Raw genomic sequence first — 25,843 nt, 5'->3', positions numbered from 1 at the left:
ATACCAGTGAATCAAAATATAGTAGAAATATTCCTCAATTTCTTTTCTATGACCAGAAAAGTCTTATTTATGTGTGATAGTCTGAGAAGTATATTGGCAGTTTCTGCTATTTAAAATCTTCTTACTGACTGGTTTTGTTTAAAACTCATAAGGCATTTTTAATGTAAAATACGTGAGAAGACTTTCTAAGAATGTTGTTTCTAACAGTAAATATTGAAGAGCTAACTGTAATTCAAAATGTAATTCATTGCTGAACTGGAAGTTGGCAGCTGAAAAAAAATAGTCACAACTGGTCCCAAAAAATACAAATCTTTATGTATGGAAGACGGAAAATAAAACTTGTATCTTTTTTGTCCTTGTGTATGGGCACTTCCCTGAAGAGAGAAAATTGTGCTGAAGGAAATGCAAAAAAAACCCCGAGGTATAAAATTTTAGTAATTTATTAGGTTATGTCTTCTAGTTTAATAGTGAGATAGAAATTATAAATAGAAAAGACATACAGGAACCTGAATAAAGACTGTACAATACAAAATTATATTTTCAGAGTGCTGTATACAAATAACACTGAATCCCATCAATTCTTTAATGGGAGCTATTGATTTACCATTAACTAAACAAACCCCCACACTGCAATTATTGTTTGGTTGAGCGTACGTGCTTTCTGCAAGTTTTAATCTCTGAATTTCAGGTTGGGATTCCATGTGTGACTTTTTCTAAAAATCTTTCTGTGTAGATTTACTTTCTGAGTCATCTGTGTATAAGGGAAGAGAAGAACTTATGAAATACTTTTCCTGTTATTTAATATCTTTAAAGGTGTACAGCTGGTTTTTCACACCTTTCACCTGGAAAGCTCTCATGACTATTTGCTCATTACTGAAGATGGCAGCTTCACAGAACCAGTGGCCAGGTTAACTGGCTCTGTCTTACCTCCTACAATTAAAGCTGGCCTCTTTGGAAATTTTACTGCACAGCTTCGGTTTATATCTGATTTTTCAATTTCATATGAAGGCTTCAACATAACATTTTCAGGTAATAAATTCTTTTAAATATTCAGAAACTGTTTCCAGATAAGAATTTCACTTTTAGATAGTAGAAACCTTATGAAGTACCAGCAAAAAAAAGTCAATATAAATTGTAGTTTCTACCTTAGCAAACAGGCTAAGGTTTATAAAGGTGGCTAACAAATCGACCGGGATGTTGGTGACATGACTGTTTTAAGGAGAAGTTTTCCCTGTTCTCAGAGAACCATAGAAGGTGTGAAAAAGAATTTTGGAGGAAAATTAAGGAGGGGTGAGTAAAAAATAGAAGGTACTGCTTCAGAAGAAGAAACTAACTGGTATTAGTCTACTAAAGATGGTGTACAAAATGAAAAAAAAAAAAAAAAAAAAAAAAAAAAGGTGTGCTAATTCAGAGTCACAGAGAAGTAAAAATTGATGACTGATGTTGGAATAGAAAATGTAGATACAAAAAAAAAAATAATAAAATATTTATTAGCTGTTGATACATTAAGAAGTTCTGATAATTTTTGCAAATTCCGCTTTAAGATAACTACACGGTTTAAGTTACTGCATCTTAGTTACAGGCTTCCAAAACTAGATAACATAATATACATATCTCAATAATTTTCTTTGCCTATCTATTACTGGAATGTAGAATATTTACATGTTGCATATGAATGAATCAACTGCAAGTTGAGATGCCCATACACATGGATATTCTGTGGAAGAAGTACATAAGGAACTAGTATGTACAAGTCTTATGTAATTTTTCAAGAGCTGAAAACCAGTGTGGCAGTGTTTATAGATGAAAATGCTATTTATGAGTAATATATCTCATTTAGCTTGCTTATTTAAAAAGAAAAAAAAAGCAAAAAAACTCACTGAGTAGAGCAGGTAGTGCTTGACTTGCTATTATCAAGTCTTGAATTACATCTGTTCTGGATACTTTGGACTAACCAAATCAGAGGTCAGCAGTTTTCGAAGTTCAGAATGCAAATGTGCATATTATATGTCTGATAGTTCATTTATAAATAACTCTGTATGGTTGAGTTGTAGGTAACATGTAGAAAAAAATGCAAAATATGAATGCAAGGGGAAAACTTGTGGAGTAACAAAATATGTGAATCAGAGAATTTTTGAGACACAAGCCAAGTTTTATACCCTACCTACAACTGATACACACATAGATAGCCATCATATGCCATAATTTCTATTCAATAAAAGTTTTGAGAAATTTTATTTGGTACATAAATTTTATGAGACAAATGAGTGAGTCTATTGTGTTATTTCACAGATTCATAATGTATGTTTCCATATTAAGAAGTATTTAGTGAGAAAACCTTAACCTGTTTTGAATATCATCTATCATAAATTTGTCAGGAAATTTCCCAGGTGCCTAGAGTTCTGCCAGAGGGTATCTATGTTTCTACCTCACTCTTTATAGTGCTGAGCAGAGGTAATAGATTATGTATTTCTCAAAATTTACAACTATTGACAGTATATACTGGTGTGCTTTATAAGTTCCTTTTAGTATTCAAGACATTCCCACAAGACAGTTACTATAGGGAAATATTTCTTTATGTATTTTATTCAGTGTAAGGTCCTTCACCTGAATCAGGGCAGTTCCAAGCACAATTATAGACTGGGCAAAGAATGGATTGAAAGCAGCCCCAAGGAAAAGGACTTGAGGGTGTTGGTTGACAAAAATCTCAACATGAGCCAGCAATGTGTGCTTGCAGCCCAGATAGCCAACCATATCCTGTGCTGCATCAAAGGAAGAGTGATCACCAGGTCAAGGGAGGTGATTCTCCCCCACTACTCTGTTCTCTTGAGACCTACCTGGAGAACTGTATCCTGTTCTGGTGCCCCCAATACAGGAAGGGCATAGAGCTGTTGGAGCGAGTCCAGAGCAGGGCCATGAAGATCATCAGAGGGTTGGAACACCTCTCCTATTTTCTTAATTACATAATGATTTTTTTTAGCTTTAAGTCTTACCTTTAAAGGTGTTTGGGAGTTCAGATTAAATGAACCAAGAATTATGTACAAAGGATGTAATTAAACAAAATTGTAGTAAACCAATTACAGTAAAAACTGATTACAGTCCTTGAACTGAAAATAAATGTAGCATGACTGGGACACAATATATACATAATTACTGTGTATACAGCCATAACAAACATAGAAACTGTACTGGGTTTTAGTAGAAAACACAACTCTGAAATGCATATTTTCCAAGTCTTCCATATTTCACAGTGTTTTTTCCATGTGGACAACTTGTCCCATTTATTTATATACTGTTTTCTTTCCTGCAGAATATGATCTGGAGCCATGTGATGATCCTGGTGTTCCTGCCTTCAGTAGGCGAATTGGTTTTCATTTTGGTGTTGGAGATTCCTTGATCTTTTCTTGTTTTCCTGGATATCGCCTGGAAGGTGCTAACAAACTTACCTGCCTGGGAGGTGGTCGGCGTGTATGGAGTGCACCTCTGCCAAGGTGTGTGGGTAGGTGGTCACATGCTTTCATTTCATTCATCGAATCGTTAATAGCACATGGCATGTGTCAGAATACTGGGTAGAGAACAAAGTGCTTGGGTTGAAAGGGTTGATCCCCAAGCTGTAAAATCTTTAAAATCAGTGCAAGATTTATGATTTAATGCATGTCTTTTACTTTGAGTACAAAAATAGTAAAAAGGAACTGTTAGATTAGTAATAGAAAATAAGATCAACGTCTTGTGAGTTGAAATGTGAATCTAATCATTGAACTATGTGTTTGCAGTAATTAAGAGATAAATTTCTTTGTCTTTCTGGGTTAAGAATGTTCAGAGCTTTTAGATGAAAACAGCCTTTGTTAGAGTCTGGCTGGTTTTAAGGGTTTCTTTCATATTGTGTTTTTATTCTTGTAATTCTAAACTGTAGGGTTTCTTTTACAGTTTTTAAACAATAAACTGTATTGCAGAATTGTAAATGGTAATTTTTAAAATTACTGTGCTGCTGATGAAAATCAGTAACTACAAATGCAAATAGAATGAACAGTTATTTTCTGGGAAAAGCTCTGGGACTGTATTTTATAACATTTATATCGTTGCTGTATTTGATTTCTGAAATGGTTTTGTCACTGGCAGGTAAAGTGAATCTGATCAGGTTCTATTGACATAATGCTTCTGAAATGTCGACTAGTTCCATTCCCCTTGCTTCATTAAGGGAGAAACTTAGCTTCAGCTTGTTTCTTTTGATTGTTTTAAAGAGATAGGCCCACAAGGATGAGTAAGGAACTGGAACGTCTGTCATACAGGGGAAGGCTAAGAGACCTGGGGCTGTTTAGTCTTGAGAAAAGAAGACTGAGAGGGGTCCTTATTAATGTCTATAAATATATGAAGGGTCAAGAATGGGCCAGTCCCTTTTTAGTGGTGTCCTGTGAAAGGATGAGGGGAAACAGCACAAAAAACCACTCTATTAAGATAAAGCATTTTCTAAGCAAATCACTGTTATGTATTTGAGGACTGACAGAAGAAAAGTAGGTTGTTTAGGAACAAAGCGTTTCTACCTAAAAAAAATTCTGTGAAAGTTATTAATTTCTGCAAAGTCATATCAAAGTATGAGATAGTTTAAAAATATGTTTCTGTATCTGGCATATTAAAAAAACAAAAAATGTAGAAAGGGAAAAATGCTTGTATATTTGAAACTGCTAGTATCTGTCTCTAAAAGTATCTGTCACAAAAATAAATGAACATAAAAAGAACCCCCTACATGCCAAACACATAACTGAAAATTGTAAGATGATTGAATAGTAAGTACAAATTACTAGAAGACATGAAATGGTATTAAAGTGAGAGGTTACAAATTCATTATCTAACTTGCCAGAGGACAATTACGTGCTCATCACTGGCTGTCATGTACCAAGAATTTAACTGATTCCAATACTATGAGTTGTGAGTAGGGATTCTCAGTCTGCAGGTATTTTATAGTGAATAGGTTTCAGATTCTGATCCAAACGTCCAGATTTGACTATTTGCAGTGTTGCTGTGTACTTGTAAGCAAGAATTTTAAGCTCTAATTATACATAACTAAGTAAATATAGTTAGTAGAAAGCCTAGGTTTAAGTGTCTGTTTTACAGTGAGATGAATCAATCTCCAGGCATCATTTAGATCACTTGCATTGATCTATCTACGTTTTTTTTTTCTAATCAGCCATTGACAAAAGTGTCCCAGTTGTTTTGCTAATTCCTATTGTGCCTCCTCAACAGCTTTATTGCTTCTTTATTTTTATCTTGTTAGCACATGTATGAATACTTCTGGCCAAGAGGTCACTTCCAGACCTGAATTACTTCTGTAATCCAGTGCATACCACCTTTGGTTAACTGCATTTATTTTTCACGAGACCTACTTTGAATTCCCATTTCTGCTGTGTACCTGTGTGCTATTATTTCTTTATTCTGAGATAGTCTAATCTCTGAAAAGTAAGTTGATACTGTCTGTAATATACATGGAAAGATGGTGTGCTTTGGGAGGGATTTCTGGATTATGGGTTGAAGATATAAAATTCAATTTGAAATCACTTGTAGTTTCTGAGAAATGCATTTAGTGAATCCTTGAGATTTTCAAGGGCCTTTCGAGCAGGACATCTTTACCACATAAGCAGAACCTTCCTTTGTAGTATCATGCTGCAATTTACCTAAAGCAGGGACTAAATTACAACCACTTTTGATTTGATTTCAACTGAAAGTTCAGATAAATTCTAGACCTGTTGTCACCATTTGACTCAGGTCCGACAACAATGCTCTCGATCCCCTTCCCCTCCCACCCAGGTAGGGAAGGAGAGAGAGAAAAAGAGAGAAACTTGGCTGGATTGAAAACTAAACTACACAGCTTTAATTAAACAGTAGTGAATGATATAAGAAAATATATACAATTATATGCAAATATGTTCAGATATGGGCAAAAGCCTCTCACCTCCCCCCACCCCCAGCAACTCCCACAGCATCTCCTGAGATTAAGAGAGTCCCAAGGAATCCTGGAGATGCTGCTGGAGAAAGCGGAGAGTGATGAGGGTCAGGAGAGCTCGGGCCTAAGGGTTGACGGTGATGGATGGACAGAGTCCTCCCTGGGCGCCAGCCATGGACGGAAGAGAAGGGGAGAAGAAGAAGGAAGGAAGTTGTCTTCTGTGATCTCTGACCTTCCTTTGAGCTTACGTAGATATATGGAATGGAATATCTCTGGCCAATTTTGCTGTCTGTCTAACTCAGTCTCTTATGGGGGGGTTACAGATCTCCCCATAGTGTCTGAGCTGGCAGAGTGAAGGTGTGACCTTGAAGACCCAGCAGTTACAAAAACATTCCACTGTCTTATCAGCCTAGCAGAACACACAGTTGCTAGTTAAAAGAAAGCTTACTGAAAGAAAAAAAAAAATCAGTAAAAGGAAAATTGGCTTAATCCTGGCTCAAACCAGGACACCTGTCTTCATATCCAAGCCTTGAAAAATAAAAGACAAAAACATTTCTTGTGGTGGGTGGTGTGTAAGGGAGATCGCAGCAGTGCACTTCTATGTAAGAGCCAGTTGGTTGCTGGTGTAAGTAAATAATGTCTGTTGCTGTTCCTCTAGTTAAATTCTGAAATGCCAAAGAATCAGGAAATTGTGTTAGGAAGGAACACATATGTATTTAAATGTATTTAGTGTATAATGAGTGAATATCTATTCTAACTGTTGTGACAGCATGGGAAAAATAAGAAAATACTATCTACTAACATATTTAAATAATGAATAATTAATTTACAGTTTACAACTTGCACTAAAAGTATAGTCTGACAATCTTTGTACAGACATAACATAGAATGTTCATTCAATGTAAGCTTTTTTTCTCCAATATATTTTTTACTACCTTTACTTATTATTATTTGGAAAGTTATTTGTGTCTGTTCCCAAATTCATTAGTTACCAGTTTTATATATGAGTTAGAGATGCTTGTTGGAACAAGAGAAAATTAAATTAATATTACTTAGTTAATATTCTTTGAAAAATTGAATATTTGTTATGAAGTTACATATCTACTAGGAATTGTACTGGAATGATAAGCTACATAGTTAGTGTTGAAGATCTAATTCAGAATTACCATCTTGTAAACCTTACTTCATAAAATGGTATTTTATGCCTGTCTTTTAGTGAGTTGGCCCCACTAGATCTGAGAGTAGAGCTCCTAAGCAGTCATGCACTGCTGTGCATCCCTAACACTGAATCCCAGAAGCTTGGTGAATACTGGGGTCCAGAAATGAGGTGAAACAACTCCTTGGTCCATTGAAGCCCCTGGTTCTGAGGCTAAAGTCCACCTCAAGGAAGTCATCACAATCAGGTTTCAGCTGTTATCTTCCTGTGTTCACTAGTCTTTTAAAAAGTAACTGTACAATGTCTGGGAAATCTGCTAAGATCTCATAATTCCTAGATCTCATCTGGCACACCTGGTCTATACTTTTTTCCCCTTCCAATTTGCTTTAAATCAAACTGGTTAAAAGCTTTCCACCACTCTGGATTGGGGTTGTGCCACTGTTAAAAAAGGAAGTGGATGACTCATATTTTAAGGGAAGCGTTCTTATGAGTAATTTTTTAAAATGTAGCAATTTGATGAACCAACGCAACAAACACTTGAAATAGATCTCAAATCCAGATGTTCTCCTCACCACAGTGTGTACTTTCTTACAACTCACTGCCATACTCCAAAGATTTCACTGTCACACTGCAATGCAGAATGCTGTCCCTGGCCTCATGAATTTAATGTTCCCTTCTGCACACTGACATAGCTTTTTCATAGAATCACAGAATGATAGAATCATAGAATAATTTGGGTTGAAAAATACCTCTAAGATCATTGAGTCCAACCACAAACCTAACACTGCCAAGTCCCCCACTAAATCATGTCCTGAAGTGCCACATCTACAGTCTTTTAAATGCCTCCAGTGATGGTGCCTCAGCCACTGGGCAGCCTGTTCCAAAGGCAGTTGTCAGTGCTGATCTGCTTCATTTTTTTGAATACCAGTAACAAGAATCTTCTCAGGCTTGGCAGGGAGTGTCATAAATGCAGAAGCAGAAATGTAACATGAAACAAGATACCTGCAGAGTATACACATTTCCAGAGATAGGTGTCAGATAAATAGGTGATGAGGGAGAGAAGGGAATTTAGATAGCAGTTTTGAATGCATGCATCTGATATACACCCAATTAATCTCCTAAGTATTATTTGAAAAGTGATTTTATATTTGCAGTGATCCTCTAACAGATGAGGAATGACTCTTTTAGTTTTTGTATTCTGTATGGTACACCATGATATACTGATTAAATTCTGAAAGAGAGTAAACATTTATTTCCTTCCAGAGATGTGCTGCTCACTGATTATCAAAGGCAATGGGTAGAAATCTCACCAGACACACCTTTTACATTTAATTACAAGGTATAGTGCCCAAGTGTAGGTAATTCCTCTTTTCAAAAGACATTTCAGAGGTTGCTAGTTCACTCTGCTGGATTTACTAGCCTCTGAGGGATACAATCCAATAAACATATGTTTGTTACATCACTTAAGATATAGCTTTGCTGTAAGACAAGTTTAGGTACAAAAAAATAAATTTAGCTTATTCCATCATATCCTGTCTGTATTATTAATTGCAAAATTGAAAAACAAGATTATAAAACAAACAAAAAAGCAAATGTTTGATGTATTTATAATTGGGAACAATAATTTGACAATTCTTTTCTTTTAACTCCTTAGTATTTTGGCTAATGTGAGTGGCCTCTGTACTCAGCTGAAAAGCTACCCTTGTTACTAGAGATGGTTGTTTTCCTCTTTCCCAAGGACATGTAACTAAACACTTTGATCACCTCTTCTGGGATATAAGCTTTTGGACATCACATGATAATGGGAAAGAAAGTTTTAATTAGTTCTTCAGCTCTCCTTTCCAAGATTGTCTTAACTTGGTTTCTCTTGTATTTCCTGATTTGTGTGCTGCCCCTATCTACTTGCTTAAGTTTTGCCTGCTCACTCTCTTCTCATGAAAGTTTGTTAAATTTTTCCTAGGATGTATCATGAAAATAAATTTTGTTCACTGTAGGTAGTTCAAGCTAGCTTTTCACGGTAAGTATTGCATAGAGTTCAAGTATAATTGATTAATGCAATTAACTTTGCTTTAAGTGTGCTTTTGTTTATTTGTTTGGTTTGGTTTGGGTTTCAACCTACATTACTTCCCTGTCTCCCATTAGTCATCTCAGCTGTATTGAGTGTCCCTAAAGCAACCTGTGCTTAATGGATAAAGCTGAACAGAAACAGCTACTTAATGTTTTTTATTTTATATTTAAGTGGTGTTGCTCCTTTATTAAATTTTACATGGCACTTGATTTTTAAAGATGCTTTAATACAGTATTTGATCAAAATCTTCACGGAGGTATTGTTCGCTGGTATTCACATTAATTAATATCACATTAATTTATCATGTTCAGCTGTTGTAATAAATAAAACATGAATAATTAATGATAGGGTGCTACAATAAATTGCTGACGCTCCTTAATAGGTTGTTTCTTTTTAATAGTCAAGTTGGTATTCATTGCAAAATCATCAATTCTCATTAATATACTTTGTCATGTTTTAACATTGAGTTAATTTCCATTGAGATTGAAATGTAAGTGGGAACCTTGTTAGCCTGAATAGCACTGTAGATTTCTGTGAGAGCCTTGAGATCTGGGATTCATTTTTTTTTTTATAAATCCTCTGTGGCATGAAATTTGAATTTTAGTTCACCTTTGAGAAGGCAAACTAGGTCTGAAAATTGCTAAATTGCTAGTGTTTAGGCAGAGAGAGCTTTAATTTAAAAACTGTTCATGAACAAGGAATCTTATATAACATCAGTAGCTGAATCTCTGAATCTTCAAATGTTAGTAGGCATTTGTGTGTATCCAGGATCCACTGTATTTGGGAACTCTATATTTAAACACTGTCACATTTAAATTGCTTAATGATTAGGTTCTTTTCTATTTCATACAACATAGTTGTATGGTTCTGCCAGGTAAATAATGATAGGGTCAGATGAAATGACCACAAGTTGCTGCAGAGGAGGTTCAGACTAGATATTAGGAAGAATTTATTTACTGAAAGAGTGGTCAGGCACCAGAACAACCTGTCTGGGAGGTGGTTGAGTCACCATCCCTGGAGATATTCAGGAAACTTGTAGATGTGGCACTTCAGGGCATGTTCTAGTGGCCAAGGTTGTGGGTTGTTTTTTTTTGGTGGGTGGGGTTTTTTTGGGTGTTTGGGTTTTTTTTTTGTGTTGATGTTTGGACTTGGTGATCTCAGAGGTCCTTTCCAACCATGATAATATTCCTGTGATTCTACAAAATACAATAAAAGTAATAGATTTTTAAAAGAATTTCTATTTCTTTATCTCATAACATTGCATTTTATAAATACAATTGAAAGGTGTATTTTTAATCCTTTTTTAAAAGAGATTTTAATACTTCATTTTTCTGTCAATGTTTGACAGAAAACTGAGGGTTTCTTCAGTTATACTTGTCTGAGTCTTAGTGTATATGACTCTTAAAAATATGGTGCAACAGAAAATTACAGCTTTGAGTTGTCTCTATTTCTAAATGGAAACTTTAATATTCAGGAAACACTACCAGATTTCAGCTGGTGCATAGTGGACACTGAATCTATTTTCAAAATGAAAAGGATTTGTATGAGATCTTAATCACCTTAATGTGAGACTTGGTATGTAACTTTAATCACCTGTAGTCCGAAAGAGTAACAATCGCTGCAGGGCACCATTTTGCCTTATCTCTAAATTTAAGGTTCAGAATTCTAAGGTTTTTTTTTCTATGTAAGAGAAATAATGTAAGGATGTTATCTTTATAGTTATCAGATGAAACAAAAAATCTCAGAAAATGTCCTAACCTTGGATTCTGTCAACAACCTCCAAAGCCAATTAACATCATAGGATTTGTTTTGAGAATCTGAGTAGTATCTTATGTCAGCGGCACATGGCTTGAAAACTTACTAAGCAAAACTCAGGAAAGGCTTTACCTGCTCGTTAGTCTTTCCTACTGCATTTTTCTTTGCAATGGAATTGTACAAAAAAAATGGAATAAGGTGTTTGTTTTCAGCAAGACATTTTGGTAAGGTTTTCAGTAAGGTGTTCTAATCTCACCATCATCATGAAGGTGTTGCTTAAAGAATGGTGAGAGATGCTTACATCTTCATGTTTTATCAGTGCAGTCCATAGCTGATGACCTACCTTGGCTTGAAATCGACCTCAGAAAAGCAAATAGTAATGACCAAAAAGCCAGCATCTTCCTGCTTTATTCCTAGAACAGTTACATTTTTCATACAGACCTTCTCAAGCTTCTCATTGGTAGCTTAAGATTGTAGCACTGTAGCACTGATTGGAGCATGTGTGGGTGCTGCAGACTAAATAGTAGTTAAGCTTTGTGCATGTATATCAGTGTGTAATATTACTGTGTACTAAAAGAATGGTTATCTACTTGTTATCTACTAGTCTCTATTCCTGTATGAAGTTACAGCCTAAAAGTCCACAGGTTTGGAGCTATGTGAGCATGCTAAAAGCTACATGCCAAAAGAGAGAGAAGTGGGGCAAGAAATTATGATTTAAAAATCAATACCATCCACTTTTTGGGAGAAACCCAGCATAACAGTGGTTCAGAATTCAGCAGTGCCACGTGACAACACAAGCACTTGTAATTGTAGAATTAAGGCACTGCTGCAGCAGCCTGGCAGTGTGTAGATGAAAGGGTACAGGCTCAAATGTGAAGGGCTGGCTGCAAAACTGGAGATGAAAGACTGCTCATATTGCAAAGATTAAGGCACTGTGCAACAGAAATGCTGTGGAAATTCTGTGTGCACCTCAGCTTGGTGCAGAATTCCAGGTAACAGGAATCATGTCCTTGTGCTGCATTTGAGTTCAGGCATGACGCTGAGCTTGAGTCCAGTCACATATTGTGTCTGCCCTGAAGAGGTCATATACTCAGCTTTAGAGACCCTTCACTCAATGACTGTGAAGAAACCCTAAGTTTTTGCTATTATGTGAAAAGACAGCATAAGACACTTGGTTCAGCTTTGTCCATGATTCCCCTTTACTCTGTTTTAAAGTTGCAAGGCCATCCTACTGGGTAACAATATTACACAATCACAGAATCCTAGGGGTTGGAAGGCACCTGGAAAGATCAAGTCCAACCCCCCTACCAGAGCAGGATCACCTAGAGTACATCACACAGGAACATGTCCCAGGTGGGTTATTAATGTCTCCAGTGAAGGAGACTCCACAACCTCTCTGGGCAGCCTGTTCCAGTGCTCCATATTGTCCAGTGTTCCTTATTGTCCAATAGAAACATAAAAAATTATCAATTGTCAGAGCTTGGTTTCTTCTAATATTTTATGAACTGCTGCACAATTTTGTAAATATAGCAAAAGTATTCTGCACTCAGTAGAATGCTTTGTGACAGAGAAGCCTTTAAACTGATGGTGTACTGCTTTCATTTGATCTCTGCTTTGGATGTCTGCTTAAACTCCTGTCAAACCTTTTAGCAACATGTATAGAAGAAAAATAATGAATCAAACTTTTCCATTAAACAAAGTTATTGTTACATTTTTACATTAACTGTATTTCAAAGCTTTTCAGGAATCACTGAATTTTGTTTGTTTTGTATAATTTGTATTCATCCTCAGTAAGTGTTTTATGATCTTCAAAAGGTATACCCTCTACAGCTTCCTTTTATCCAATTTCAAGTGAGACAATGAAAGAAGAAAGAAAAAAGTTAATTATGTAACTAGAATTTAAGTTACTTTATTAAGCAAAAGAACAAATAATGGGGTCAAGTATCCAGACAGATTGTTCTTACTGAAAAAGCATAAAAGAACAGTTTGATAAGGAAGGATTTTCCAGTCTGCTGCAGTCCTCAGCAAGGTTATAACAGATATCTCAGAAACTACTGAAAATAAAGTATATAGAAGAATAATACAGAAGATCTTGCCAATGTGGCTAACGGTTGTTGTTTCATTTTGCATAAATAATTGAAGATTAATTGAAGGTAGTGAAAATGGAAGTGACCATAAATATATTTTTTTCCATTCTAGTAGTTTGGTACTCATATGGTAATAGTGAACATCTATTTATGGATTATTTCAGAATTTTATTTCCCTAGTGTTTAATGTATGAAGTTCAGTGAAGAAGTGTTCTTCCCCTCCTGTTTAATGCCCTATCCATTATGCTAAAGAGGTTAGCCAACATTTGGTCACTTTGTGACTAACTGATTTTCTAATCCCTTTATGTGAAGCAGAAATCATAGGAGATGCACGTTTAAATCTCCAGAGGCAAAGTGAATTCAATTTAGATGTCACACATTGTGGCTGCATGTGTTAATTAGCGTATAAAAAAGAAGCGGCGGTATAGCTACTGTAGACATTTTAAAATAAACCATGACGTTTCCTATACTGCTGAGTAAAATATTAGGGCCTTGAAAGGAAGAGATGCCTGTGACTGCACAGGCTTTTCCTGCTAACAAGACCACATTCAGTATTGCTGTTCATGGCTGCTCTGACTTTCTAGTCCATTATTGTGCATAGGAAGCTCATGCAGATCTGCATTGTACTGTGCAGGAATGGTCAGAAAAATACTCAACTTAAAGCCTTAGGGTATGAGGTCCTTTGTATATCTCAGCATTGATCACAAAAAAAAAAAAAAAGGGATTTCAGGCATTAGGATACCAGATTTCCAAAAGCTCCAATGGTCTGTGGAGAAAGGAATCTTTCCACTGGTGGGGCCAATGTTCCTCTGAAAAACAGTCACCTAAATCTCTATGCCAAGAATTTGGAGGAGTCAATCAAACATGGAGGTGGTAGTGAGGTGAACGTAAGTCTCTTCTCCCAAGTAACATGTGACAGAACAAGAGGAAATGCCCTCAAATTGTTCCAGAGGAGTTTTAGATTGGCTGCTATGAAAAATTTCTTCACTGAAAGTGTTGTCAGGCACTGGAACAGGCTGCCCGGGGAAGTAGTTTCGTCAATGTCCCTGTAGGTATTTAAAAGCAGGTAGGTGTGGTGCTTAGGAACATGCTTTAGGGGTTCACTTATCAGTGTGCTAAATTAATGATTGGCCTTGATGATCCTAAAGGACTTTTCCAGCCAAAATGATTCTATGATTCTATGGCCTTAACTTGATATCCTAACATTAATGAAAATTAGCAAGAAAATCTTAACCTGCATTGTGACATGTTTCATTAGAGAGTCGGGTTTGTTCATGTTGCAGAAGAGAAGGCTCCTGGGAGGCGTTATAGCAGTCTTCCAGTGCCTGAAGGGCACCTAGAGGACAGCTGGGGGGAGGAACTTTTTTACAGGGGCTTCCAACTTCAGGAGTTTGTCCTGTAGATTAAATCCAACAGAAACATACTTCTTCTCCTTAGCCTGTTAAGAGTTCTTAAAGCATTTAAATATTAGTGTAAATAACCTATATTTTATTTAAATGGATAATTCACTTTTTTTTTCCTTTTTTTCTTTTTTTTTTTTTTTTTCTTTTCTTGATGTGTCTGCTTTCTTTAGCTGAATGTGGAGCAACAGTGTCTGGAAATGAAGGAACATTACTGTCTCCAAATTTTCCATCTAATTATGACAACAACCATGAATGTATCTATAAAATTGAAACAGAGGCTGGAAAAGGGATCCATCTTAGAGCAAGAAGCTTTCAGCTGAGTGAGGGAGATATTCTTAAGGTAAAAGAAAATAATTCCACTTTCTACCATGTTCAGGATTCACATTGCATTAAAAACTCTGCTTTTAACACCAATAGTTTTCATTATTATTATGCTTTCTCAAACAAAATTAATATCAATTATTTATATCAGATTTTAAGTATTAGGCTATTTACGGTGGGTTAAAATCTACAAAGAAAAAACAAAATTTGGATTTGAATTTTGCATACTAATTTCTCTACATTATTTTCTGTTTGCAGTAATATTTATAAGTGTAGCATAGTGATTACTTACCAAAGGACAGGTTTTTAATTTTGTTACTTTTTTTTTTTTTTTAATTTATCTTGCACAACAATGTTTCAGGGTTTTTTTCAAATTACTTAATTTGCTCATTTGAGTAGAAAGAAGCTAGCTAACATATAACATTATAACATTGATTAAAACTGTATTTACAGAAGATGGTTTTCAGTCTTCTACATTGTAGGTAGCCTTTGAAACATGGCCTAAATGTATACAGAATTTGAACATGCAATATACTTTTCTACAACATGGCCACAATCTATCTTTTCTTAACAAGGTCTGCTGCATTCCTGTATGTATTGAAAATCGTGACATTCATCTAAAGTGATGAGCAAACATTAAATTATTCCTTCAAATTTTTGTCTCTAAATTTTTATAGTTGATTCTTAAAATCACGAAGTAGTCAGAACTCAGCAACTTGCTGTCTAGGGATCTCACAAAAACTCATTTAACATGTTAGAAATTGCTGTCCGTGTTTCTAACTTGATTTTACTATTTTTATTTTCTCTGGATGCTTCCCAAAAGGAGCTTAAAGATATTTTTATCATTATCTTAGAAAACATTAAACATTCCAGAAACTCAGTTATCCTTCAGAACATTTCATGAGTAATGTCAAGCATAGAGGTATTCCTTGGAGATGCAAGAAAAATTTGCCTGAGGGAAAGCTATCTGAGCAATCTTTTAGATACTTTCTTCTTTCATAGATCTGTAAGAACAGTACTCCTAAAGATCCAGAAGAAGTAAAGGCAAAATTGTGATCTGTACTGCAAGGCCTGTTCTCTGGTTCTGAGGCAACTGGAATGGCACAACTTCAGTTTATGCAATTAAACTCTCTTCAACCATAGCCTCTTCATAACCTGCACTGACAAAAAACAGTCTGTTTCTTTTCCACTCCCATGCCAGGAGTGTGTCCTTGTACATATTTCCCATGGAATGAGTCCTTCATCTAGCTCCAGTACTTACCCACACATTGTCTGAAAGACTGCTAAAAGGAAGAGGGCAAAATCTTGACTGCAGATTTCTTGGAGGTTGAATGGATTCTACAACTGAATGTTAGTGTTTGGTTTTGTGTCCTAAGTTTGTTTATATAACTGGCTAAAAGTATTCAGGTTTTATAAACTTATTTATGCAGCTTCTGATTTCTTTATGTAATATACAGGAGATATTCCTCTAGACTGAAAGAAATGTTCTTTCCAGTCTTGCCATGCACCATGAGATTATACTGACTGCCTGATCCTGATTACCACTAAAAAGACACTTTGTGGTTATTTAAAATCTGCTAGCTGAAAGTAGAGAACATTCCAGCAACCAAGCATAGGAAGTCAGCATAAAGAATTTTTGTTTTTAAAACCAGTGCTAGTTATCTTGGAAACATAATGGTTCAACTTGCCAAGTTGAACCAAGTGGTCCATCTGTCTCAGTATGCTTTCTCTGATAATAGTGATAGGTATTTAGGTAAAATATTTAAGCTTGGCCACATATGTGGAGTGACGTCTTCTACTTTATACAGGGTCATACATTTGTCTTATTCAATAATTTATCAGAGGTCACTATTTTATCCTTTTCCATTTTTTATTTCCATTTTTTTCTAATAAATCAGCCTTTTTAATATCAATTAGGGAACATGGAAATACCTTATGTACTACAGCACCTGATTTTTCAGCAAGAAGGATGAGTTTATTCTCAGCTAACATGATATTTTATTTTATTATGTTCTCTGACCACATCTACAATCTGAGCAATTGGGAAATTAAGACACTCTCCAAGGGCTTACCTTTTCCTGAGCTTTGGCAGGGCTGTGAACTTCTGAAGTTATTTTCTTTCCATCTGTATTACAAATATGAGCAAAATATGTTAGAAACACCAGACTTCTATCTTGTATTTGCACAGAAAACAGCCCCAAGACTGCCTTGCAGGCAGCTTGCAGGGGACGCACTAAAGCTTAAGAATATTTATAAACCTTGAGCTGAAATACAGAACATTTTCCGACCTCAAGATCTTATTCTGTTTTTAATGAAAGTACGTACATATATGGCATTGCATTGGGTGCAGGTGCCCAGGTACTGGCAGCAGGGTCTGCAGGGGAAGCCCCTGTGAAGAGAGGCTGGGGCTGCTTCATGCCAGGCAGAGGTGGCTATACAGGAATTATCTCTCAAATTATAGAAGCATTATTTTAAAAACATTTCCCTTTGGCATTATTTGATGCTATAGCAATCTGCAATTGCTATAGCAAGATCTCTGCAATTAAGGAAAATTGTAAAGTTTAGTTATAAATACTTTATTTTTACTGTCAGAATTAGAAACTGGGGTTTAAGAAAATATAGGCAGCATTTTCTTCTCTTTCAGGTGAGTGTCTATTTTTACATTCCCAATGCAGGTGCAGATACATAGCACTGTTACTTGAACATTTTGCCTCATGAATAATCATAGCACTGTCCTCTCCTCTTGCCTGCATTATTTTAATCCCAGCAGTAGAGCAAGCACTTCCCTTTTATTTCCTCACAAATGTTTAGATGAAATAGGTTGCCCCTGAATGCTCTGGCTACATTTATCCTAGTGTCTCAAAATGCTGTGATCATTCTCCTCTGCCCCCAAGGCCAGCTTCTGCAGTTTGACTACATCCTTAGTCTTAAATTCTCTAAATTTACAAAAAGGTGACTCACTCAATCTGTCTCTCAGAAACACTCCCTGGCCTATGCAGCTCCTGAACTAATGCTTTCCCAGGGAAGATTTGTGAAGGTGTTTGAAGTCTGCATTAAACATGTGCCAAGTGTATACTGACAATAAATACTGTGTAGACAGTCAAGTTGTGGTGACTGGACTCCTACACTGGCACTGTTTACTTGCTTTAGAAATGTAGGGCACTTTCAGCTCTATATATTCAACTAGATTTACTGTTGGCACAAGTGGGAATATTGAGGCTGGACATTGAGACTGTGGTGAATAACGAATAACAACATTTGCAAGGGTATTTCTGACATCTGTAGAATTACTTGCATGAGAAGGTCAAAACTACTGCATTCAAGGAGAATACGTGTAGGTTGACGACTGTAAGTTGTGGACAGAGTTTTCTATAGCTGTGGTAAAGTTTGACATTGAATTAGTGGGAAAGAAACCTGAACCCATGTAAAGAATTGAAATTACAGTTTTGAGGGGTATAGCAAAACTGATCATCTGTTTCTTTTAAAGCTTATCCTTTCTCACACACTTAACACTTCAGCTTCCCAAATGCCCTGTTTTAACCACCACTTCAAATTTCATAGTTCTTCAAAGCGGTTACTTATGATGAAATCTTTATAATGCAATCAGTGTGAATATCTTAGAAGTAAGAGAAAAACCAGAACGTAATTTCGTGTCTTTTTTCTATTTGCTTAAATAGACCTTCCCTTTTTCTTCATGACAGAGAAAATAGTGTGTGAATGATATTTCAAATGGGTTCTCCTGAAGGAGTTCAACATGCACACTATATATGAGTTAATAGTGATAATGTCTAGATTAATGTGACAAATATGTTCTCTGGCTCTGGAGACAGTCACATATGATAGACCACGATGGTTGCACAGAAGCTGCCAATTGGAAATTGTCCTTGGCCCACACTAATTAGCAAACCATGATCAAGAAATATTAGAGAAAATATTTTTCTTTCCTGGGTTGGTTCAAACAAGTTATGAGTGTAGACAATGGAGATTCAGTGCTTATATTTGTTCATTAACACTGTTCTAATTATTAGAGCAGAGAGGTACTTATTATGTTTGTAATCTTAAAAACAGCTAGACAAGTGCCAACAGTTAAAAACGATCACAGCTCTTTTTACAACTGCTTTCACATGATCCCTCTTATCTCATTTTTATGTCATAAGACAATGTTTTCATTTTTGTTTGGATTCCTCTTGAGAGATACTATTATTTACCTTGCTGATAGTCAGGTAGGAAGAGCATCTGTAGCAGCCACTGAGGTTAAACACTGTTGGAGCATGATGTCTAAGGGACAATTCTGGAAATTAACTATGTTTTTTGTTGTGGTTTTTGGTTTTGTTTGTTTGTTTGTTTATTGTTTGTCTTTGTTGTTTTTTTTAAAGGTAAACATAGATCACTTTTTAAAAACATAGATAGCATCTTTTATTAATGACAAATAAAAATAGATAATTCTGTTTGAAATAATTTCTCTCAAGCCACGTAAAATATACCTGTGCTTTTTGCAAAATATGTATGATCAGAATGTAATAAAAAAAAAAAAAAGTTACAGTGAATTAATGCTTATTTACTCTGTGCAATAGATTTCCAGCTCTGATAAATAAGGTGTGATCAGTCCATGAAAGTAATTTGCAGTTTGGGCCCAGGAAAATGTTAGACGCTTGGGGGCATTTTTTCAGATACTCTTAACACAGCATCATATTTCTGGCAAGCAGAAGGCATTAGGTGTATGTTACTGTTCACATGAGTCTTAAGTACAGTTGATCATGTCTCCCAGTAGCTTATGTCCCCTGTCCTCTCAGAAGATGCATTTCTAAATTTCATTAATAGATCTAACTGGACATTCCAATAAGAAGTGTCTGTGACTCAAGTGTACCACTTTATATTTTCAAATAGGTCACTGCTGGCTGGAATCAGTAGAAACCCTCATTGTACCACAAGGTCTGAGAATGGAGAGTTGAAGATACAAAGCCTAAGATATTTTTTCTAATTATGGGTTTTCCCTGGCTATCTACAGGCAGTCTAGATCAGAATAAATTATGTTTTACCTCATATTAGAAACCAGCCGTTCAGATTCATTACTTGCCTTTGTAAAGGCATCCATATGATGCATCGCATGTTTTAGAAGTATGAAACGCACTTCCTATTTTCCATGAGAAAGCACAGGTGATATATTTAATTTAATGAAGAAATTAACTTGTTTGAAATTTATCTTGAGAAAAAAACAAACAAACAAACAAAAAACAACAAAAAAAACCACCAAAAAACCCCAACAAACCTACAGGAGGCTATTTGGACACCTTATGTCTTTGAAGATTTTGCAATAAGCAAAAATAGTTTTTCACCCCCAAGCCAACACATTGTACTTGTCCTGTATTGGTGAATAATCAAAAGGACTTTCTTATTAATTTTAGGATTTGAAAAATCAAAGAGGTCAATATTGTTGGTTTTGTCTTCTCTTGAAAAAATTCAATAAAATAGGAACATCTCTAAACTTAGCTTGGAAACAGATTCACATGTCTTTTTGAAAACCTATCTTTCTTTCCTAAGACCTATAGTAAACCCCAAATTACTGCAGTCTGAGTCTGAAATAAAAGGTGACAGGTTGGCTTTAATACCTCAGTTCTGCTGTTATTATCTCCAGACAGAAGAGTAGGCTGTAAGGGTTTATCTCTTACAGCCCTACTTCAATTGTGATTTCAGAAATTATACTTCTGTAAGCCTTCATGAATAATTTTGAAAAATAATCTGACCTGATGAAACCTCAGAAGATAGCGTGACATATAAATATTAATTTTGTTGAAGATGAGCTCATAAAACTGAAAAGGAAAAAGAGGGTATAAAACACCATAAGGGTGAGAGATTTATTTCATTGATCTGCATAACTATTATGTACCTCACAAAATAGTAACTAACTTTTTGGAGAAACTATTGGCTATAGATAGCTAACTTTGCAACTATTACATCAAGATAAACTAACTTACTTAGATTTATGTCCAGTGCCATACTAATATTTTCTTTCTACAAGGTGTATGATGGAAAAGACAGTTCTTCACGCTCTCTGGGAGCCTTCACCAAAAATGACATGATGGGAGTTATCCTTAATAGCACTTCTAACCATTTGTGGATAGAGTTTAATACCAATGGATCTGATACTGACCAAGGATTTCAGCTCACTTATACAAGTAAGTAGCTCACAAATATGGCCTGATTGGCTGTTTTCTGGGGAAATATGTAGTTCTCAAGATGCACTGATTTCTCACAGAATTGTGAAGGTAATTTCCTGGAATGTACTGTGATTAGGAGACTGAATTTTCCTTGTCTGCATGGGTGGATAGATGTTAGTAATTTAAGAACAATACTAAAACCAAAATTACAACTTCTCAAATTTAGAAAGCATTATTATTTTGATGACTTAGCAGTGGGGCTTGAAATGGAGTGAATTGTGACAGATCCGGGTTGAATATGTAGCGTTTTACTGTAGCAGAAAGCTTATACAGAGCCAGATTTAAAAAAATGGAACATTGAATACCTGCAGTCAAATTAAAAAAGAGTACAAACTGGAATACAAGGACTACAATGTGCCTGGGTGCACACTCTTAGTGTGTCCTGACTGCTTGTCAGGATCAGGGTGAGATATGCTGAAAGAAGACCTGAGTGAACAAATTTTGACAAGCAGTGCACTTGTCCCACAGTTTGCATTTAATTAATTTAAGTAATTCACCTGGTAAAACAATGAGTCAGGGGGGACTGGTATATAACTTTGGGGATATTTATTTTTTTTTGTTTCCAACACACATAAAGAAATATTTTGTCCAGGTTTCAAGGAATCTCCGAATTCCCTTTGTGTTTAATTTATTGCCTTGTACATTAACTTCCATGAACTCCTGTTGAATCCTGAACAGCAGAGCACCACATCGTACTGTGGCACAGAAATGGAATCATAGCTCTTTCTAGTACATCTGCTGGTTTCCCTTTGGATTGGAGCCAGCTGTGCAATAAGCTGACTAGTGGAGTCCCACAGGGGTCAGTACTGGGACCGGTGTTGTTCAACATCTTCATCAGCGACCTGGATGAGGGTATAGAATGTACCCTCAGCAAGTTTGCTGATGACACTAAGCTGGGAGGAGTGGCTGACACACCAGAAGGCTGTGCTGCCATTCAGAGAGACTTAAATAGGCTGGAGAGTTGGGCGGGGAGAAACATGATGAAATTCAACAAGGGGAAGTGCAGAGTTTTGCATTTGGGGAAGAACAACACCATGTCCCAGTACAGGTTGGGGGCTGAACTGCTGGAGAGTAGTGTAGGTGAAAGAGACCTGGAGGTCCTGGTTGACAGGAGGATGACCATGAGCCAGCAATGTGCCCTTGTGGCCAAGAAGGCCAATGGCATCCTGGGATGCATTAGAAAGGGTGTGATTAGTAGGTCAAGAGAGGTTCTCCTCCCCCTCTATTCTGCCTTGGTGAGGCCGCATCTGGAGTATTGTGTCCAGTTCTGGGCCCCTCAGTTCAGGAAGGACAGGGAACTGCTCGAAAGAGACCAGCGCAGAGCTACAAAGATGATGAAGGGAGTGGAACATCTCCCTTATGAGGAAATGCTGAGGGAGCTGGGTCTCTTTAGCTTGGAGAAAAGTAGACTGAGGGGTGACCTCATCAATGTTTACAAATATGTAAGGGGTAAGTGTCAGGGAGATGGAGTTAGGCTTTTCTCAGTGATGACCAGTGATAGGACAAGGGGTAATGGGTGTAAATTGGAGCATAGGAGGTTCAAGGTGAATATCCGAAAAAAATTTTTTACTGTGAGAGTGACAGAGCACTGGAACAGGCTGCCCAGGGAGGTTGTGGAGTCTCCTTCACTGGAGACATTCAAAACCCACCTGGATGAGTTCCTGTGTGATGTACTCTAGGTGACCCTGCTCTGGCAGGCGGGTTGGACTAGATGATCTCTTGAGGTCCCTTCCAGCCCCTAAGATTCTATGATTAAGTAGAAATAATGCACTTTCACTTCTCTTTCTGCTGTGCTTGGTCAATCTGAAATTTTATCCTACCTTTGCTGTTTTTTTCTTACAGAACCATAAAGGAAAGGAAGTTTTCTCTGACTAGTTTAAATCTGTTACAGTGGTGGTGTTCTGGTTTGTTTTGGGATTGGTTGTTGTTGTTTTGGTTGGTTGAGTTTGTTTGGGTTTTTTTTTGGTTGGTTTGTGGGATTTTTTTTTGCTTTTGGGGGGTTGGGGGAGGGTTGTTTAATATTGAATTTGGTTTTGTTTTGGTTATCTACTCTGATTTACCTATAGGAACTGTAGAATTTTTCCTTTGAAAAAAGGAACAAAATATTTTTTTTATAAATAATTTTATTTCAAGGGCTCTGAATCAGTTCCTTTCAAATTCTGCTAAAGCAATCAGTTCTACTGACTGTTTAGAAATAGCATTTATAAAAAAAATAAATAAATTTGCTTAATTTCTGCATCCAGTAGCTTGGTTTTGTTACACTTCACTTATTCTGGGAAAATTCAGTCTCCCATACCAGATTTTTGTGTGCCAGTTTCACAAATGGTAATTCATGTCTTAAGGCTTTTTTTCATGGATGTTTGATTAATTTTGAATCTCTGGTTTGTATTCTTCCAAGTATTTTCATATTTTCTGAAATGTCTAGACAAAATTTTAGTCTTCTTACAGTAATCTTAACTATACTGTGTACAGAGGCAAAACTCACTTTCCTGTGTCTTCACAACATTATCATTTTTATTATTTTTTTCCGAATGTCAAAATTAATGTATCATGTGAGACCAACTTTGTTGAAATGTTTATCTGCAGTGATTTTTCATCCTGCGTGCTCTCACATGAGACAGTCCTGATTTGTAAATACAGTGTAATCCCTTACTGTTCACATGTACTTTCAGGAAGCCAAATTCAAAACAGTATGTTTTCAGATGCTGATCATCTAACCAGCTGATATCCATCAACTGGTCTACTGGGAGATGTCTCTGCCCATGATCTTTATGGTCCCTTCCAACCTTAACCATTCCATGATTCTGTGGTCTTTAAGGTCCCTTCAAATCCAAACCATTCTATGATTCTAGAAACTGCAACAAGACATGTTCTATATTATTTCCAGACACTTCAGTGTGGGACTTTGCATGATTGATATAAGCATAAAGTGCTTTCTTTCATAATGCTTTGGAAATTGGCTGCAGTGCTGACTCCCTTTTTTTTTTTTTTTTTTTTTTTTTTTTTTTTTTTTCTGCAGTATTCCAATCCTACTAATATTTGAAAGGTTAGATATACCAGAAATTAGGGTTCATTACTTGATAGGATTGGAGGGTTTGGTGCATTTCCAGTGCAATAACAAAACAAATACATCCATTTTGCATTTGATAAATACATGAAACAGAAATTATCATTATCTCTTTGAATTAATCAAGCTGTAGTTTACAGCTTGAATTAATTTCCCTGAAGGATTGCAGTTTATTTATTCACTTTTCAGTTTGAAATATAGTGCCAGATACTTGAAAATTACTAAAACAAAGAAAAAGGTTAAAACAGTGTTAAAATGTGGCCTCACTGAAGGAAATTCGAGTGATGAATATCAAACGCACTGTTCTCTGCAACTGCCTTTCCATCTTTTTTTGATATTGTGAATTCTGTGGATGATGTTAAATTTACAAATATGACAGATGAAAAAACTAATGATCCATGAGAATAGAAATGTACATAAAGAAACTGTTGTTTATGTTTTCAGCATCTTGTTACTGACATAATAAAATAGAATTCTATCAACTCAGAATCAGAGGGGTTTGTATAAGTTGTAGAAATCAGAATGCAAGCAGATATTAAAAGAAAATCTATAAAATATTTAAGTTCTAATGAAATCTGCTATACTGGAAATTGCTTCAGGTAAAGAACAATACTGAGTGGAAACTAGAAATTGTAGTAATTTAATTATTTCATCTGTAACTACAAGATGGGTAATAAGGGTGTAAGACAACTATCTGCTGCCACCTGGATGCCACAACCAACTCACTGTCAGTCTACTTTGTGTAAAAAAAAGTTTGTATAAAGCCACTTCCACAAAATTAGGGTGAAATTGTGTTAGGATAAATAAAAAACAGTGTGTTTTCACTTCCAGAACCTCTACACTAGTGTCAAAGGGAAGACTGTGAACATTCATATCTCAATGCTGAGAAAATAACAACATAAGCTTGATGGGACAATTTTTACCTGAGGGTGATCTCAGGTTTCCATAGATTATTCCATCTGAAATACCTTTAATATACCAATGCACAGAAAGTAAGAGTCTTCCAATATGAGAAGTTTGTGGACTATATTAGTCTTAGAATGAAATCAAAGTTGTAAAAATTTTCCTTTATGTTATTTCATAGTCCTCTCAAAAAGAGCTTGCAAAAGTAGAAAAGTTTTTCTTTGCCTCCATCCCTAATGTATTTTTCTTTTTAACCATAATGAGAAGTGTTGGCGAAATCCAAGGAACAAAACAGGACTTTTAAGATTACTTTAATGCCGTAAGAGTAGAGGACATCAATAACGATCATGTAAAAATACAAGTTTATACAAGTGATATCCACAGCTGACTCAGGTGATAGTTACGTTTTCAGTTGAGAAAATGTCAGTTCTTTCATAATTTTAGTTTTAGAATTTAAGGGATTTTTTTTTTCTTTCCCTGTCCAATTAGAACTTTTCTGCTGAGACACATATAGCTTTTGTGGGGAAGAGATGTAGCCATAGGCATTTCCAGATCTGAATCTGACTTTCCTGTTCACTGCTCTGTTAGAAGATTTGGCCATTCTGGTATAAAGATGCCAGTGCTTTGTGCTGTCATGTCAGTAGTATTTAACATTGAACTGACATTCAAATTAAAATGAAATCTTATTGATGTCGCACAGTGACAAGCACTAAAAGCAAAACACAGCTGTCTGGTAAAAGTAACAGACTGCAACTTTAAATAAGGAGCAATGCAGAACAGACTCTGAATAACAAACAGACATTCTCTCTGCAGTGTCTAGCCATTCCTCTAGCCCAGCCCTGACACAAGAGGAGTTGTAACAGTGGCTATTTTTACTCAGCATGTAGAGAACTGAACTTACTCTCACTTGAGTCACTTTCCTTAGCT

General features: G+C 36.0%; 1 protein-coding gene across 1 annotated transcript in view; it reads left to right on the top strand.

Moving 5' to 3' along the window:
• Positions 1-25,843, top strand: part of CSMD1 (CUB and Sushi multiple domains 1) — an 805,423-nt gene that overhangs the window by 583,946 nt on the left and 195,634 nt on the right. Inside the window, exons 20-23 of the mRNA XM_009999261.1 lie at positions 814-1,029; positions 3,311-3,499; positions 14,578-14,747; positions 20,748-20,904. Coding sequence (XP_009997563.1) covers positions 814-1,029; positions 3,311-3,499; positions 14,578-14,747; positions 20,748-20,904 — 732 coding nt within the window. The remainder of the gene's footprint in view (positions 1-813; positions 1,030-3,310; positions 3,500-14,577; positions 14,748-20,747; positions 20,905-25,843) is intronic.

Source organism: Chaetura pelagica, unplaced genomic scaffold, assembly GCF_000747805.2.
Source record: "Chaetura pelagica isolate M959 unplaced genomic scaffold, ChaPel_1.0 scaffold90, whole genome shotgun sequence".
Taxonomy (NCBI): Eukaryota; Metazoa; Chordata; class Aves; order Apodiformes; family Apodidae; genus Chaetura; species Chaetura pelagica.
The sequence above is the reverse complement of the archived record's forward strand: the minus strand, read 5'-3'. Positions and strand labels throughout refer to the sequence as shown.